The 17,340-nt window shown below is 36.9% G+C and overlaps 1 protein-coding gene across 3 annotated transcripts in view; it reads left to right on the plus strand.

The window, feature by feature from the left end:
• The window catches only part of IL1RAP (interleukin 1 receptor accessory protein), a 122,806-nt gene that overhangs the window by 43,690 nt on the left and 61,776 nt on the right, over nt 1-17,340 (plus strand). For all 3 annotated transcript variants that reach the window (XM_068545464.1, XM_068545465.1, XM_068545466.1), the window contains exon 2: nt 57-121. In XM_068545464.1, the coding sequence (XP_068401565.1) occupies nt 58-121 (64 nt within the window). In that variant the 5' untranslated portion in view covers nt 57. The remainder of the gene's footprint in view (nt 1-56; nt 122-17,340) is intronic.

The raw sequence follows: 17,340 nt of genomic DNA on the forward strand, positions 1-17,340 counted from the left end.
ATTTAAGCACTTGAGAGTAATAAATACTCTCCTTACCTTTGTATTTATATTGACAGGATGGGACTTCTGTGGTGTGTAATGAGTCTCTACTTCTATGGGATCCTGCAAAGTGATGCCTCAGGTAAGGGAATGTCTTTTGACAATCTATTAAAATGCAAGTCACGCATAGGGTAATGTCTCAAGTCTTTCTGAAAATGAGTTAAGAGAACATAACGTTGTTTATTTCCACTGACTTCTGTGGTAACATGGAATCTTAGATTTGACAGAATTATAGAATTTTGGTGCTGGGAGGAACCACTGATATCTTTAGTCTTCATGGAACAAAGTGCACTGGGGGGAGTGCACTTTCTAATTATAGGAATTTTCCATCACCTTCACATCCAAACCAACTAGAATCCTATTTCTTCCCCTTACCTCAGGTCCTATGGGAAAATAAATGACAGTGATGGTAGTACGACTCTGTTTTCCAAACTTGAGCCAGTGGTGGAGAAAACCTCAGTGGTACCAGTCCACTGATACCTTATAGAAACAAGTAGATAAAGATGGGTTTTTGTCTACTGCTTCCATATAAGAAAGAAAGAACCGGTCATTAGGCTCATTCTTTCTTTGGATGTTGTTTCATAAGCATAAGAAGAGGCAGCCAAAATCTTTATTGAGTTTAAATAACCAAACTCAATTATCATGGACTTGGATCATATGACATTAGAGTTACAGGGGACTTGAAAGTCTGTCCTTGCAGGTCTCGTCTCATCTTCAGAGGTACTGCTCAGAACCATTCTATGGTACCTCTAACTAGTGATCATCGAATTTTAGCCCATTATGTCTTTGGACTGATCAAGTTCTTAGAAATTTTTTAGTACATATAACTGAAATTTGTCTCATCATATCCATATATTTATTTGGTTCAACTACTGGATTTAAATAGAAAATACCTAATCCCATGATTTTCTAATTTTAATTCAGGGAACTAATGTATCTTCATTTAAAAAAAGCTTGCCATGTATAATTTCCCTGAAGACCATGGACCATACTTTGAATATCATTGCTTTACTTCCTCTTCTATGTGACAGGCCATCAGAGATGTTAAAACAGTGGTCATAAAACCATGACCATGTTGCCAATACATGCCTTCAACTGTTCTTCACATGACATGGATTCCTACCATCCTGATGATCTTTTCTGGGTGTGTTTCAGTTTTGCTACACCACTTAAGGCATTTTATTGGAAACCAATAATAACACTAAAAGAGGGGTACAATTAGGACAGAGTACAGCTCAAAGCCAAGAGAAGGAGCGATAACTTCTAACCTTGTTGGCCCTTGGAGGCTTCACAGAGGAAAGGATATATTATAAGCAGAGCTGATATTCAGCTGGGATTCACTAGTGTACAGCTCTACTGGCTGTTTAGACCAGCATCTGTCCTGCTTGATTGAGTGTCCCAATTGACTGGCCAGTGTCCTGATGTCCTGATTTTTAAATATGCTGAATATAACGCCTGATTGTTGTTTGTTCTTATTTGATTTAGTTCTATCCTTGACTGGTATCTTCTTACAGAGGCCTTCCTTAACCATCTTAACTAAAATAGCCCTGCCAATCACTCTCTGTTCCTCTATCTTGCTTTAGTTTTCTTCATAACACTCATTCTTTCTTGGCACTATATTAACTCTTTCTTTTTTCTCCTCCTCCTTTTCTTCTCCTTCCCTTCCACCTTCTTCCTTTTCTTTTTCCTCCCCAACCCCCATCCTCCTCTCCTTTCTTTCTTTCTCTTTCTCTCCTTTTCCTCCATCCCTCCCTATTTCTCTGTTTTTAAGCTCCCTAAGGACAGAGACTTGTCCATTTTGTTTGTTACCCAAACACTTGGAGTAAAGATTGACATATAGACACAGAGTAGGAGCTCAACTTTTATATTTATACATATATATACATATATCTACAAATACATATATGTAAAATGGATGAAAAAAGTGTCCCTTCACATCCTTTTTTGCCCAGATTGGTTAATTTTATAATGGAACTTGTTTGGATTCATGCCGGCAATTCGTCAATGTGGTTTTATGTTCCCACCTTGAAGGAAAAGGGGGAGATGACTTTGTTGCTCTTGTTAGAGATCAATGAAGTTTCAGAAGTTAGTGGTTGGTTAGTGCTGATGCCTCCCTACTGGTCCTGGCCGCGTTGTTTTCTGAATGACCTTTACTGTAATCCATCCAAGGGGCCCCCACCCCACCCCCTCAAATGTTGTTGGAAAATGAGCTTTCTACCCAGGAACTGACTCATAATTCTGCCAGGGAAGCTGATTTCTTGAATAAGATACGTTCTCATACCAGCCCCATTGAGTCACCATGGGAGCAGGAAACATGTTGTAATGCCCTCAGCCCATCTGGCCCATGTTTATTTGCCTTCCTTATGAAAAGGTATATTGTGTCTGTGTCAGTGATGTACTTCCTAGTTGGAGGGAGAGGAACAAAAAGGAAGTGTTGTTGTCAAAAATAAAAGGGGCAACTGGCTCTGGGCTATGAGAGGAAAAAGGGATCAATGCACATACTGCGGGATCAACCAACCTCTCGTGCATCATGCTTCTTACAACGAGGTAGATGACAGTAGACTGGTTGGTCTTTCATGAGGCTTTTTTTGTGCTTTAGGTACCCATGTTAATGGAACCACAAGATTGATGTGAGGAACAAAGGAGAAATAGCTTTAAAACCCTAAAACTCTGTACACGCATATGATATTAGTAAGAGTTTTGTCTTGTTGCTCTGGACCCCTCCATGTGGACCCTTCTCTTAAGGAAAGCCCACAATTTTAAAAAGGAATCATAACAACATAAGAGCTTTATTTCCATGTGGTGCATTCAAGTGCAGTGAACTGGACTTCAAGGCACACAATTCTGACTAGAGAACATAGTCTTTCTATAGCAGTTCAGTGATTTCCATCTTCACTCAGGAATGTGGGAGCAACATTTCATCTCCGGTGGTGATAAAAGCAAATAATCAAAAACCAACATTTACTTTCTTTTAAGGAATTAAAGCTTGGATAATTATAATAGTGATAATATAATTATAATGTGGTAGTTATAGTGGTGATAATAAAGCTTCCTTTGCTGAAATAAAATTCCCTTTGAATTTTACATATTCTATGTCATTTAGTTCTCACACCCAAAACAGAGCAGTCAGGGTATTTCTTATTTGGATAAGAAAATTAAGATCAAAGTGGCTAAGTGAGCTACCCAAAGTCACACAGCTAATACTTAACACATCTGTGACTTCAACTAGTTCCTCAGTTCCCAAGATGCATGTTACTTTTACTAAATACATTCCCCTTGTACTCTACTGGCAGATAAATAATTTAGAAAAAAATATTAAGATCCAAGGGGTCACGGGTTTTGCTAACTGTTAAAGAACGACTCAGTAATAGATTTCTGTGTTTTCTAGATAAGAAGTATCTTTACTCGCCCTGCCCCCTCACTTAAGGTGCCCCCCCCATTGCAGTGATTTTCCCCCAGGAAGCAAATCACTGTAGTATAAGCTCAAAAGTCAATATTCCTGTTTTTGCTTATTATTGAATTAAACATTTCTAATACTAAACTCAAAGAAGTGCTCCTCTGCAAGAATCCCAAAAGCAAACTTTGACTTGTCACACATTTCTCTTTTGGTGTGTTTCATTGGCAACATGCTAAAAAGTTGAATTGTTAAAGCTGCCTTTAGAGTAGAAATAAACATTTGGAACTTGTGATTCCAAGTTGGGGAGGTAGTTAGAATGGCACCACATATAATATGGTGAATTTAAAAAATACTGCCATATAAAAATTATTTGCTACACAGTCCACATAAAAAATGATAGCAATGAATTTTCTTCCCCAAAGGCATGCACGCACACACACACACACACACACACACACAGATCTTTGAATACAGCTTTTTATTTCAAAGTCAACAAACAGTTGACTGTGTGCCAGGCGCAGGGCTAGATTTCACTCACATTATCATTAACTTCACAGAAAACACTGTGATGCGGATGGGGTGTAGGTATTCTTACACCCATTTTATAGTTTAGGAAATGTAAAGCCAGGGAGTGGTCTCAGTTAACGGTACTCATGATAAGGTTTCAAAGGCTGCCTTCCCTCCAAAAACAGAGCTCTTTCTTTTATACAGCATTACCTACCCTTAGGGCTTTCTTCTGCTAACGGAGGTAAGATCCCCTTATTTCTTTATCATTATTTTTAAGAAATTTGCAGAGGGTGGAAATAATCGTGTGGCTTATTGAGAGTGAACTACACTATGTAAAATAAATAAATAAGTAAAAACATTGTGGCTTACCAGGAATCAAGAGACACTGGTTCAAATTCTGACTGTTTCACTTTGTGAGCTGTTTAATGACATTAAAGTCATTTAATCATTCTGTTTCACTGTGTCCTTACATATAAACCAAAACAACCAACCAACTAACAACAGCAAAATAACCATCCAACCAGCTAAACCAACCAACAACAGCAAAAAGCCAACCAATTCTTCCTTCTTGCTTTTTTATTAAAGAGCATTATGGGTCTTCTTATACAACATGGACATACTCAGGGTACACTCTTGCTATTATTTAATTATTTCTAATGACAAGTGTTTATCTTACAATGATTTCACTTTATTCTAAAGGTCGTGTGTTTGACCATTTCATACTGTAGAAACCAGGGTGAATAAAGGAAGGTTCTCATTGTAAGTATCTTACAGTAAAATTTGAGAGAAAGAAGAGAAAATAAATACCAAACAAAATTGCATGAGACGGCAGAGAAAGTTATTAGTCCTGTAGGGTGGTACTGAGGACGACTTCTTAATCAAACCAACGACTGCTCTTTTCTAGGAGAAAATATATCTCTTATTTGGGAACAGAATAGTTCAGTTCAGCTGAATTTGGGGATAGTGTGAAGGCGTTTAGAAGCCAAGCTGGAAAGGTAAGTTAGGAACAGATTGTGGAGGACAGGAATCCTTGCAGGTGAAGGGAATATTTGTGTTTAATGTATTTTAGATATAGTTGGCTAGTTCTTTTTTTTTTTTTTTTTTTGGTCTTTCTTCTACAAGGATCTATAATATTTTTAATGCTATGAAATGGTTCTTTCAGCTTTTGGTAAAGATTCAATTTGTTGCCAGCACCAGTGGCCTCATATTATTTGAATATGCTCTTTGAAAAACTCCATATTTGGATCTACTTGTGACACTCAGTCCTGTCTCTGTTGCTCATGGCTGGTCATCCTGAACACACTTCGTTTCTATGGAATTTAGTCCAAACGTTTGAAGAATGTGTGAAGAATATAGTTTCATTTTATTCTTAGACCTAAAGGACATTGGAATTATAACATTCACCCTGATGTCCTATAAATGTTTCTTCTTGGGAGCAGGTATCTTCACTTTTTTTTTTTTTTTTTTTTGAGCTGCATTGAAAGACACTGATGTTTATTTTTAAGTTACTTGTACTTCCCAAGGGTGGGTATTGAAAAGAGATTTGAGTACCACAATTTATTGGCCTGATGCTAGCTTTGCAGTTATAAATTCTCTAGAAAGCCTTCTTGTATCACAGCGATAATTCTATGTTTAGAAAAATGACCTGATTCTTCCATCACATGTGTGAGTTAAGAGAAGCCACTATCTTTGCAGGGAATACATGGGTGTATATGGTTATAAGTGACAATATCTGGCTTATAAGACAGTCTTCTGCACTTTGAATTGCCTTTGTTTCTGCATTCCCCCTTCCCCAATATTTGTTTCTGCCATATTGAGATGAGCGTTATAGAACCAGATGACCATCTGATTATCAGTGACTCACTCCTGGGCTAGTTCTCACTCCTTTTATTTCACTATTTTAAAAATTCCTTTTCTATTTAGTTGATGAACTTCTTTAAAAAATAAAATATACATCTACCCTTGAGGTAACAACACAATAATTACTTTATTCTAAAATCCACTAGGTGCTGCAATCACTCATTTATTTTTGAGGGACGGAGAGAAAATGGATGCATTTTATAAATAATATGAGAACCTCAGTCAATAACTTCAAGTACCTGCCATCCAAACCTATAAAAGCAATATACAGAATTGCCTTCTTTTGTCTTTCTCAGTTTTAGAGGCAGTAGGAATAATGAAAATACAAGGCGGCTGAGAAAATAAGAGAAAAGAGACAAAATAATCACACACTTGATAATCTAGACTTGGCTGAGTTCTGTTGTTTTCATGAATTTCATTTCTCCTTCTACCACCAGAATCAAAACTCTTGGTAAAGCTGTACATTATTGGGAAATAAATACCACTTTCCTACAGTGTTTGTCAGTAGTGTCTGGAATAATAGTTTAAGGCTCTTTGCCCATCATCTCATTGTTTTTTTTTTTTTTTTTTTTTTTACTTCCGAGATACTTTCACATTTTTTGAAGTACTCCTTGAGGTAAGCAGGAGTGTCCATTTTGATATATAAACCAAGGTACTGATGTTTGCATTTTTCCCATAACTTATGTAACAGAACATTGTGGTCCTTTTAAAGTCTGGGCTTTCCATGCCAGCGAGAAGGACCAACCGAAGAGTATTTGCCAACTATGCTTCCTCCATGGAACCTGTGTAGATATTCAAGGGGAAAGACACAGAGAGGCCATCCATCAGTTACTGGTAGCTTTTCTATATAAACATAACTCTTTATTAATATAATACCGTGGGTTTTATTTGATTCTTAATTGCTTGCATACAAGTACAACTATAGTTGAAATATAGGACTCTATTATTGTTAAAGCAAACACAGATATACAAATTGTTTTTCCCAAGCAGATCTCAACCATTATCAGCCATTATTTAATATAGCTTTGTTTGCTCTTTTTTACTGTGGGAAGAAAGCTTTAATCCTTCACCATGGACTTGTTTGCTGTTTAAACACATTACACCTAATAGCTTAAATTGATGCACCTGAGTTAATTCTGTCCTTCCCTAGATCCTCTGGGACTTCAGACTGCCCCAAAGGCTTCTTAATGAACTAATTTTTGCTTTTCAGATAGAAAGCATTAATTTTATCCTCATAGTTTTCTAATTTGCTTTGGACTCTTTGATCTATTTGGTCCCCTGAGGAAAACAGAGTTTCTCTTATGCAAAACTTTTTCACATCCATGGCTTGCTTCTAAATGTCTTTTCAGAACTTTTAAATTGTCCACTCAAGGTAAAGGAAAATAAAGAGAAGGAGTGGGGGGTGAGGAGAGAAGAAGAAAGAAAAAGAAGAGAGGAAGAAAGAGAAGAGATAGTGATAGAGATAGAGACAGGGTGAGAGAGAGGGAGATACAAAGAGAAAGATAGAGGAGATACAGAGAGTCTTTCCACAGAGGGACTTTGCTGCATTTGATGCAAATCCAGGTATATACTTTTTCAGATCATTAAAAAAAAAACTTTTTTAAGCACCGCACTTAAATACTCTCTTTTTTTAACTGAACTTTGCATTGGATGGTATCCTTTTAGAACAGTTTGGTTTTGTTTTGTTTACCTTCTGACTCTTTCCTTTCTTCCTAGTATGTTAAAATGATAAGCTGAAATAGAAGCCTTAAGTATTATAGAAGTTTCCTTGTATCTAGTGTACCTCTAGCCAAGAGAGCTATCAGCATCTTCAGGATACTTGTATTATGAAGGAAGTATACAGCAGAGGTGGTAGAGGCGTAGAGCTATGCATGGCCTTCATGATACTGAAGGAAGAGGAGATGGCAGGCAAGAGTGCTCCCTTATGCACTCTGCATACGTAAGGTCTAGGGCAGAAACAATCTGCTGTTTGCAACTGACACTGAGCTGTAAAATGTCTTTCCTTTTAGCAATGTATTGCTGGAGGCTCAGTAGAAACCCAGCTTGTATTTAGGTCTAAGAGGAGGGTGTAGCTTTGTTTGGAGGATAGTTGAAATAATGGAAAGTGTGAATAGAGCAATTAATAAATGGAAGTGTTGGAGGAGTCCCTCCCACTACATACAATGTTCTTTGTGAGGTGCTAAGCGGGATTTCAGGAAGAAAGTGAAGACAGGGTCTTTGTTCCTGGTTGCTTTATTAAAGCAAGCTCTTAGTTATCTCACCTTTTTTACTCTAAATATCCTGTTATTAAAAATGTTCTTCCTCTTATCTACAATGCAGTGATAGTTGATGACTGCAAAATAGCCATGAAGCATTATACAATACTGAATTTTTGTAATGACTAAAGGAAGATCGTGTTAAGCTAAGCATGGCTTTAAATGTCTTTTATTCTAATTCTCTTTAAATTGGTAATAACTATATAGTGGAATGTGTGTGTGTGTGTGTATAATAAAAAAAGAAAGACGGTGAAGGAAATAACATTAACTGAACCAGGGAGTAGTGTTTGTGTGCGTGTGTGTGTCTGTGTGTGTGTATTAATATGAAATATTACATAAATTTCTGAAGAGCCTCATAAGATAGAGATAGATGTTTTCATCTGTCTTTACCAGTGAGGAACTCCAGATTCAGAAAAGTGAATTAAAAAGCTAAATTAACAGCTTACTATAGCTATTATTAAGTAGTAAAACTTGTCTACCTGATTGACTTTAAAATGCATGCTATTCACTCAATACCACGCTGCTTCTGAATTCTTTATGATTAAAACTCTTCTCTTTCTAAATATGCCAACCAAAGCTGTCAATAATTGATGATACGGAGCACACACATTTGAAAGGAAACATTCAACCAATTAAAAAAACAGAGAACATAGGATGTAATTTTTCATGTAGCAAATACTATTTCAAATTGATTTGTTCCAAGCTTCTTGAAACATATACCGTGTACTACAATTGTGTATATTAGATAACATACATTTTTCCAAGGTTATAAAAAATTTCCTAAGGGAAAGCAGTTCTTAACAAGATTGCAGATGGATGAAGGAACAGTGGTTCAGTGCAGATGCAGCGGGTTTGAGTGGAATGGGAAGCTGTTAACTTTAGTATGTGGCAAGGTTGCTTTGGCATTATTCATTTGGCTTCCCCTGTGGCTAACTCAGAGATATTGACTGTAACTCCCTGTCTTCTCCTTCTTATCCAACTACAGAGGCTCTGTCTCTCTTGCTAGGTGTCTAGGGACCTTGTAAATGATGTTTACCTGTGGCTCAAAAAATTTTTTTTGGTACCCAACAGTGTATAGCTTTAGAAAATTATTTTCAGTCAAAAAATGCCAGGTTTTTTTTTTTTTTTTTTTTTTTTTCTGCTAGACTTTGGCAGTGATTGGGTGTGAATTTTGAAATTTGATGGTGGATTTACTCCACGTTCCATTTTATTTCTGGTGGGGCTGGAATGTTTCATCTTTTTCAGAAACTATCACTTGTGTTTGTGTGTTGGACAGAGGGAACAAACATACCCACTGAACTGAGAAGGCATCTTGAAGCTGAAAAATGAGGCAGGCAGCTCCATATAATCAATGGATCAGTTTCTTATAAGTAACTTACAAGGTGAGATTTGGGTGGACAAGCATTCAGAAGCATTCACAGCTGCTCTCTGCACCACCGAGGGGTTATAGTTAACCTAGGGTATGGAGTTAGGTAATTGGAAACAGGACATGCATTCCTAAGTCAAAATTCATGAATGGGTAACTAGTCTTGTGGGTGCCATGAATACGTCAGCAAAGGTTTTTGTCATTGTGTGGGGACTAACAGAGCATAGCGGCCACCTGATCCTAATAATTATGAAGCAATATCTATTAACTACAAAGCCTTTGATGACAGAGAAGTGACTCACTGTACAGTACAGTCCTGGGTAGGGTCAGCAAAGGACAAGAGAACCTGTAAAGGCCAGAATGGCGTCAGTTATGCTAACAGCCAAACACTGTGGCAATAAAACTGCTAGAATAACTGTTATCTGGATTCAGCAAGTGTGCAAAAGTTTGGACAGGGGGCATTATCCCTGATGCATACCCAGTGCGAACTCTTCAGAATCACAAACCTGAAAAAGTGTTCAGGTTTAATGCACAAGTCCTGCTTAATCCCAGGGAGATCTGTGTTTTCATAGGCTAGTTATCCATTTTAAAGCATGCAATACTTTTATCACAGAAGGGTAAGTATTTCCCTCCTGTTTTGAAAATGTACCTTTGTGATGTAATAGAAACAGGTCAAACATCTACATGACGTTCATATCTAGGGAAGGTGGTCCTTCATGACTAGATTTGGAACCCAGCTCAGCAGATGTTTCCTGGGCACCTGTTAATATGCAAAGCTTTGTACCACAGGGGATGTAAAGAAGATTAAGACACTTTGCATTCATTCATAGTCTATCAGTATGTGCTATACACTGTGCTTGCCTGTATTTATTGGTAAACAAGACAGAAATGGTATCTGCCATCATGGAGCTTAGTCTTGGGGAAGCTGTAGGACAGAAGAAAATAAGTAAATAAACACATTTTTAAGAAGTGAAGATTATCTATAGGGCATTATACTGATGGAAAATAATAGGACAATACTCCCATTGTTGGGTGGTTGAGAAAATCTATTTGAGAAGATGACATATTCTATTGAGAAGTGAAGGAAAGAAGGACCACCATGCAAAGCAGAGAGAAGGCAGTGGATGGCATGTGTGAAGGCCCTGAGCCATAAGGATCATGACACCAGTATTGCTGGAGCTTCAAGAACTGGGGGAAACTTTCAAATATACAATTCAGTGTTATCAATTATAGTCCCCATGCTATACATTATATCCCCATGACTTACTTATTTTGTAACTGGAAGTTTGTACCTTTTGACTCCCTTACCCATTTCAGCCACCCCTCCATCTCCCATCTCTGGCAACCACCAATCTGTTCCCTGTATCTATAGACTCAGGTTTTTGTTTATTTTATTTTAATTTTTAGATTCCACATATAAGTGAGGTCATATGATGTTTTTCTTAGTCTTACTTATTTCACTTAGCATAATGCCCTCAAGGTCCATCCATGTTGTCACAAATGGCAAGACTTCATTCTTTTTTCATGGGTGAATAATGCAATAATAATATTATATCTTTTTTATCCATTCATCCATTGAAATTGCTAAGTGAGTAAATCTTTTTTTTTTTTTTTTTAACGTCTTTATTGGAGTATAATTGCTTTACAATGCTGTGTTAGTTTCTGCTTTATAACAAAGTGAATTAGCTATACGTATACATATAACCCCATATCTCCTCCCTCTTGCGTCTCCCTCCCACCCTCCCTATCCCACCCCTCTAGGTGGACACAAAGAACCGAGCTGATCTCCCTGTGCTCTGTCGCTGCTTCCCACTAGCTATCTATTTTACATTTGGTAGTGTATATATGTCCATGTGTAAATCTTAAAAGTCCTCACCACAAGAAAAAAAATTGTAACTATGCATGGTGACAGATGTTAACTAGACTTACAGTGGCAATCATTTCACAATATACACAAATATCAAATCATTATGCTGTATGCCTGAAACTAACATAATGTTGTATGTCAATTATACCTCGATAAAAATATTTTTAAAATTCGCACACACACACACACAAAAAAAAAAAAAAGAAAAAAGAAAAGAACTCTGGGGGAAGGGGCCTGAGATGAGGAGGAAGAGGTAGTCAGAGTCTAGGGCCTATTACGGGTGTTATTTCATTTACCTTCATGCCACAAAAGGTCACTGAAAGGACTTGAGCAGGTCCCTGACATTATCTAGTTATTGAATGTTCATGCTACCCACCATGTCAGAAATAGCTTGGAGAAGATTTCAGTTTCTCTCAGTATGGTGGACAAGGTCCCCTAAACAACCCTTTTCCTGTAAAGCAGCTAGAAATGCAGCATTTAAAAATAAATGTCTTGCTGAGTTGGTAAGAAATTCTCGGAGGACAAAATTGAAGGGAAAACAGGAATCCAGAACAGAAAGGAAGCCAGCTCTGCAGCAGGCGGTTACCCAAGGTAGCATCCAGAGTCAGTGGAAAAAGATGTATTTAAATGCTAGGACATTTGGATAATTTCTATAAAAATAAGTTAAATTCTTACCTTATTCCTTACCCCCAAACAAATCTCACTTGAATTAAATATTTAAATGTAAAAAAATAAATTAAACCCTAAAAGTACTTGAAGAAAATATATGCAAGTGTTTTTATAATGTTGAGATAGAGAAAGCCTTTCTAGATATATCATTAAGGGTAGGGGCCATTACAGAAAATTAGATATATTTGACTACATAAAGATTGACAAAATTAGTGGAGCATCAAAATATTATAAGTTAAAGGATGAATGAAAACTTGGGAAGATACAGGTATATGGCAAATGGTTAAGTCAGTACAACACAAGGAGCTCTTGCACCCAAAAGAAATCCTTCCAATGTAAAGTATACTCTTTGAAAAAAATGAGAAAAGATTTTTAACTGGAAGTTCAGGCAGTTCAAGAAGAGACAAACAAATGAATCATACTAAAAAGAAGTCAAATTCATGAGTAAGACGATAGATGCAAATTAAACCAACGAGATGTCATTTTTCACCCATTATATTAGCAACAATTAAGGAGAACAGTCCTACCTAGCATTAGACAGGATGTGGTGATCTAATGACCAAGTGTGGTGTTCTCATACCATGTGGGTAAGAGTGTCCCTTGAATAGACTTTGTGAAGGGCACCTTGACTGTTTGTTTCAAAGACACCAAAGTGCCTCCCATTGACCTTGTAATGAACATTGCACACATATACCCTAAAGAAATAATCAGAGAAGTGCATCAAGCTGTATTCACAACTTTATTTGTCATACAGTTGTTCAAATAGGTAACATTGGACAAAGCAACGTAAATATCCATTGATAGAGGATACCAAAAAAAATGGAGAATACTGTTGAGTCTTAAAAAATATAAATTTATATTTATTGATAATGAAATGAGTTTATGATAGATATTTCTGTTTAAAAACAGGTACCATACAGCAGTTTGTAAAGTCTGAAACCTTTAAAAACAGTGGCAGTTGTTTGCTGAAGCTAGATTACAGTGGTTTATGAGAGCCATTTGTTCAATTTTTAGGAATTATGTGAACCAGCTATTAAATCATTGCTAGCTTGAAACTGGCTTTGGTGAGAGTATTTACCCTATGGAAATTAATAAACAGATGCTACAAATCAGCCCCCGCCCTGCCCCAACCCTGGTTTACCACACACCACTCTGTGCATGTGTGTGTAATTACATACGTGCGCACATATAGAAAACCTTCCGTAGAATACACCCAAATCTTAACAGTGATTATCTTTAGAAAGTGGAATTATGTTTGAGTTTATTTCCACCATTTAAAAATAATTTTGTATCATCTGACTATATTACAATCTAATTATATGTATAACTAGAAATATAGAGTAACAATTTTGGAAGTAAGAAGGAATGAAAGACCTGAACCTTTGGAGTGCTTGGGATGGTAAGCAAGGGGCAATTGTGAGATATTGTTGTTTAAACATTAGCTCTTTGTTTCTATCTTTAAAATGATATGTTAATAACTTCCATAGAACAGAGATAATTTCAATATTCAGGAAATGCCCTTGGAAAACTATCAAGTTAGGTGATTTGTGAGGGAAAAGTGATATTACTCTTGAATTTCCTGCATTATAACTGTGGCTAGTATTTGTGTATTTGTTAGATATGTAATGTCAAGAAGATGAAAATTAGCCAACCAAATTTTTGGAAGTTGAAATCAGTGAGTTCTCGCTTCTCCACTTCAAAGTTTTCCAATACTGGATACTCAGCCCAAAAAGTAGTTATGTACCCTAATTCTTGCCTGTTTTATCTGCTCATTTAAACATTTCGATTGATTATAGGCAGTTTTCTTTTCCTTCTTTTTTTTTTTTAAAGAGATCAGTACTACAAAGTATACTCAGCCAATTGCCAATATTTCAGTATCTGTAGACATGGTTATACATGTGTTAAACAAATGAGTACTTATTCCTTCAACTGTCAGCATTCCTTCATTTCTCTATGCAATAAACACACATACTATTGGGCTTATAGTATGTGCCAAATATAGTTCATATTGTCATTATATCAACTAATCATTATAGTGATGAACAACATCATATAGTGTTTTATAGTTTAAAAATGCTTGCATTCTATGATCATCAGAAAAACGATAAATTATATCATTATTCTTGTTTTGCAGATAAGGAAACAGAGACTTGGAGAGACTAGGCGACTTAGCCATAGTCATAAAACAGTAAACAGAAGAGCCAGAGAACCAGGATACAAAACCTTGTCTTGTACTCCCAACCTATTATTATTTTTCCTGGTATACCCAGGGGATTCCAACCCTTTCACTACTAAGGACATTATTTATTTTATATTTTTTCTAAAGACTCCATGTGTTGAAAACAGTAGCAACCAGTCATGTTAGCAGTCATCACTACATCTATGTTAAGAACATATTCATCACTCAAAATAGAAACTTTGTATCTATTAGCTGCCATTCCACGTGACTTCTTTCCCCCTTCCCTCAATTCTAAACAACCACTAATCTACTTTCTTTCTCCATAGATTTGTCTATTCTGGACATTTCCTAGAAATGGAATCATATGTAGCTTTTTGTGACTGGCTTAGAATAATGTTTTCACTTAATGTTTTAAAGGTGCGTCCATGTGTAGCATGTATCAGTACTTCACTGTCTTCTATTGCTGATTAATTCTGTTGTTTATCCATTCATCATTGATGGGCATTTGGATTGTTTTTACTTTTTATCTATGATGAATAATGCTACTGTGTACATTTGTGTACAAGTTTTGTGTGCACATATGTTTTCATTTCTCTTGGGTATATACCTAGAAGTGGAATTGCTGGGTCACATGGGAACTCTTTGTGTAACATTTTGAAGGACTACCAAAGTATTTTCCAAAGTGACTGTGCCATTGTAAATGTCTTTTGAAGTATGGAATAGCAGATGAGTCTCAGGTTGTGTATGATAGATACCACAGCTGCATTCCAGGATGGTTCCTTAAGGTTAAATACATTGCATCAAAAAAGAAGAGATCATGGTGAATTCAGAGGTCTTCCCCGGACTCAACCCCCTCATCTGTGATGTAAGAGGGGAACATTTGAGCAGTTCCTTTTTTGTTAGTGTAGCAAATTTAAATCTCAGTGCTATGGGAGCTCAGAAAATGCCCTGGATAATTCACAATATGTAATGTAGAGAAAAAGAAATCCTGGACTAAAGTCAAATTTGGCTCCATGTGACTCTCTGTCTTTATAAAATGAAGATGATACTATTGGCCGTACCTACCTCGCAGAGTTGTTCTGGAGATTCAGTGAGATATACTCAGTTGAATAAACTTGAAAACTGACACCATGCACTGGCATATGGGTAAGCACCAACTGGTTTCCTTTATTATGAGATTAGGATTGAGATTTTTGTACTTGAAGGTGGGTGTTTGCCCATAAGAATCCACATTTCCAAATGCAGTTAATCTCTTGTCAAAGTCCCTAGGCAATCACTGATCTGTTTTGTGTTTCTATAATTCTGCCTTTCCAGAATTTTATACAGATGGAATCATATGAGACTGGGCTTCTTTCACTTAGTATGATGCATTTGAGATATATCCACACTATTGAGCATAATAGAAATTCATTCTTCATTGCTGAGTAGTATTCCATTGTAAAGGTAATACCACAGTTTGTTTATTCATCAGCAAGTTGAAGTTCATTTGGCTGCTTCAAGGTTTTGGTGATAATGATTAAGTCTGCTATAAACATCTGTGTATAGGCTTTTGTTTGAACATGAGTTTTCATTTATCTTTGGTAAATACCTAGAACTAATATTGCTAGGTTGTATTGTAAGTATATATTTAGCTTAATAGGAAAATGTCAAACTGTTTTCTAAAGTGATTGTACTTCATTTTGCATTTCCATCAGCAACAAATGAGAGTTCCAGCTGTTGCATATCCTTGTGAACACTTGGTATTTTCCACTTTAAAAATTTTAACCATTCTAGTAGGTGTGTAGTAGTATCCTGTGTGATTTTTCATTGGCATTTATCTAATGACTAATGATTTGGGGCATCTTTTCATATGCTTATTCACTCTTTGTATGTCTTCTTTAATAAAATGTCTGTTGAAATCTTTTATCCCTTTTTAAATTATTTGTTTTCATACTGAATTTTGAGAGTTCTTTATATATCCTGGATATGTCCTTTATCAGATGTGTAATTTTTTTTTTTTAAAGAGGCAGCTTTATTTTATTTTATGTATTATTTTTATTAGCTCCTTTTTCTTTCTTTTTTTTTGGCTGTATTGGGTCTTTGTTGCTGCACTCAGGCTTTCTCTAGTTGCGGCGAGTGGGGGCTACTCTTCGTTGTGGGGCACAGGCTTCTCACTGCAGTGGCTTCTCTTGTTGCAGAACACGGGCTCTAAGCATGCGGGCTTCAGTAGTTGCAACACTCGGGCTCAGTAGTTGCAGCACGTGGGCTCTAGAGCACTAGGGCTTCAGTAGTTGTGGCGCACGGGCTTAGTTGCTCTGTTGCATGTGGGATCTTCCCAGACCAAGGGTGGAACCTGTGTCCCCTGCATTGGCAGGCAGATTTTCAACCACTGTGCCACCAGGGAAGTCCCATCAGATGTGTAAATTTTTAATTTTTTTTTTCTCATCTGTGGCTTGTATTTTGCTAATCTTTAATTTTTCCAGTTATTTTCAAGTCCTATTCTTTGGCCTGTCACTGAATCTACCACTATTCTCTTTTTCACTCTGCATGTTTACAGAGATTCTTGGCTTTTTCAGGCATGGCGGGGAGATGGGGGTTGGGGTGGGGTATGAGATGAAAAGGACAATTGTCCTATTAACAAGGAAACTTTAGGTAGTTGGAAAGAGATTCCAGATATCTAATCATCTATAACCCACGGGCTGATGTTCTGAGTACCATAAGGGATGTATAGACAGTGTGCTATACTACAGAGCATTGCCATTCATTGAGGCTTCTGGTTATTAAAATATTTTGAGCACAGACTCAACAAGAGAGAGGCAATAAAAATTCTGGATAATGAAGTTCCAGAAACTGTCATAAAGTGGCTGCCCCCTCTACAGCCCCATGTATGATCAGTGATGATAGGGGGGCTGGGGGATGGAAAAGTGATGTATGATCAGTGATGATAGGGGGGCTGGGGGATGGAAAAGGAACAGGCACTAGGCAATGTCTTTCTCATCTTGGTAAATCATAGTCCTCTAATCCAACAGTTGTGGAGCTAGAGGACCACCTCAGAAGTGATTAGTTTCACTGCCTCCACATCCCCCACGCCCAGGTTACTGTAATTGTCTCTTTTGTCATCATTTGTGGTTTGTATAAGTAAAAGCAGAGATAACAAGTGGATAAAGAAATTTCATTCTTGACACTTGTGGAGGTGCATGTGTGTGTGAACCATCAGACAGC

The sequence above is a fragment of the Eschrichtius robustus genome, chromosome 6 (genome assembly GCF_028021215.1).
Source record: "Eschrichtius robustus isolate mEscRob2 chromosome 6, mEscRob2.pri, whole genome shotgun sequence".
Taxonomy (NCBI): Eukaryota; Metazoa; Chordata; class Mammalia; order Artiodactyla; family Eschrichtiidae; genus Eschrichtius; species Eschrichtius robustus.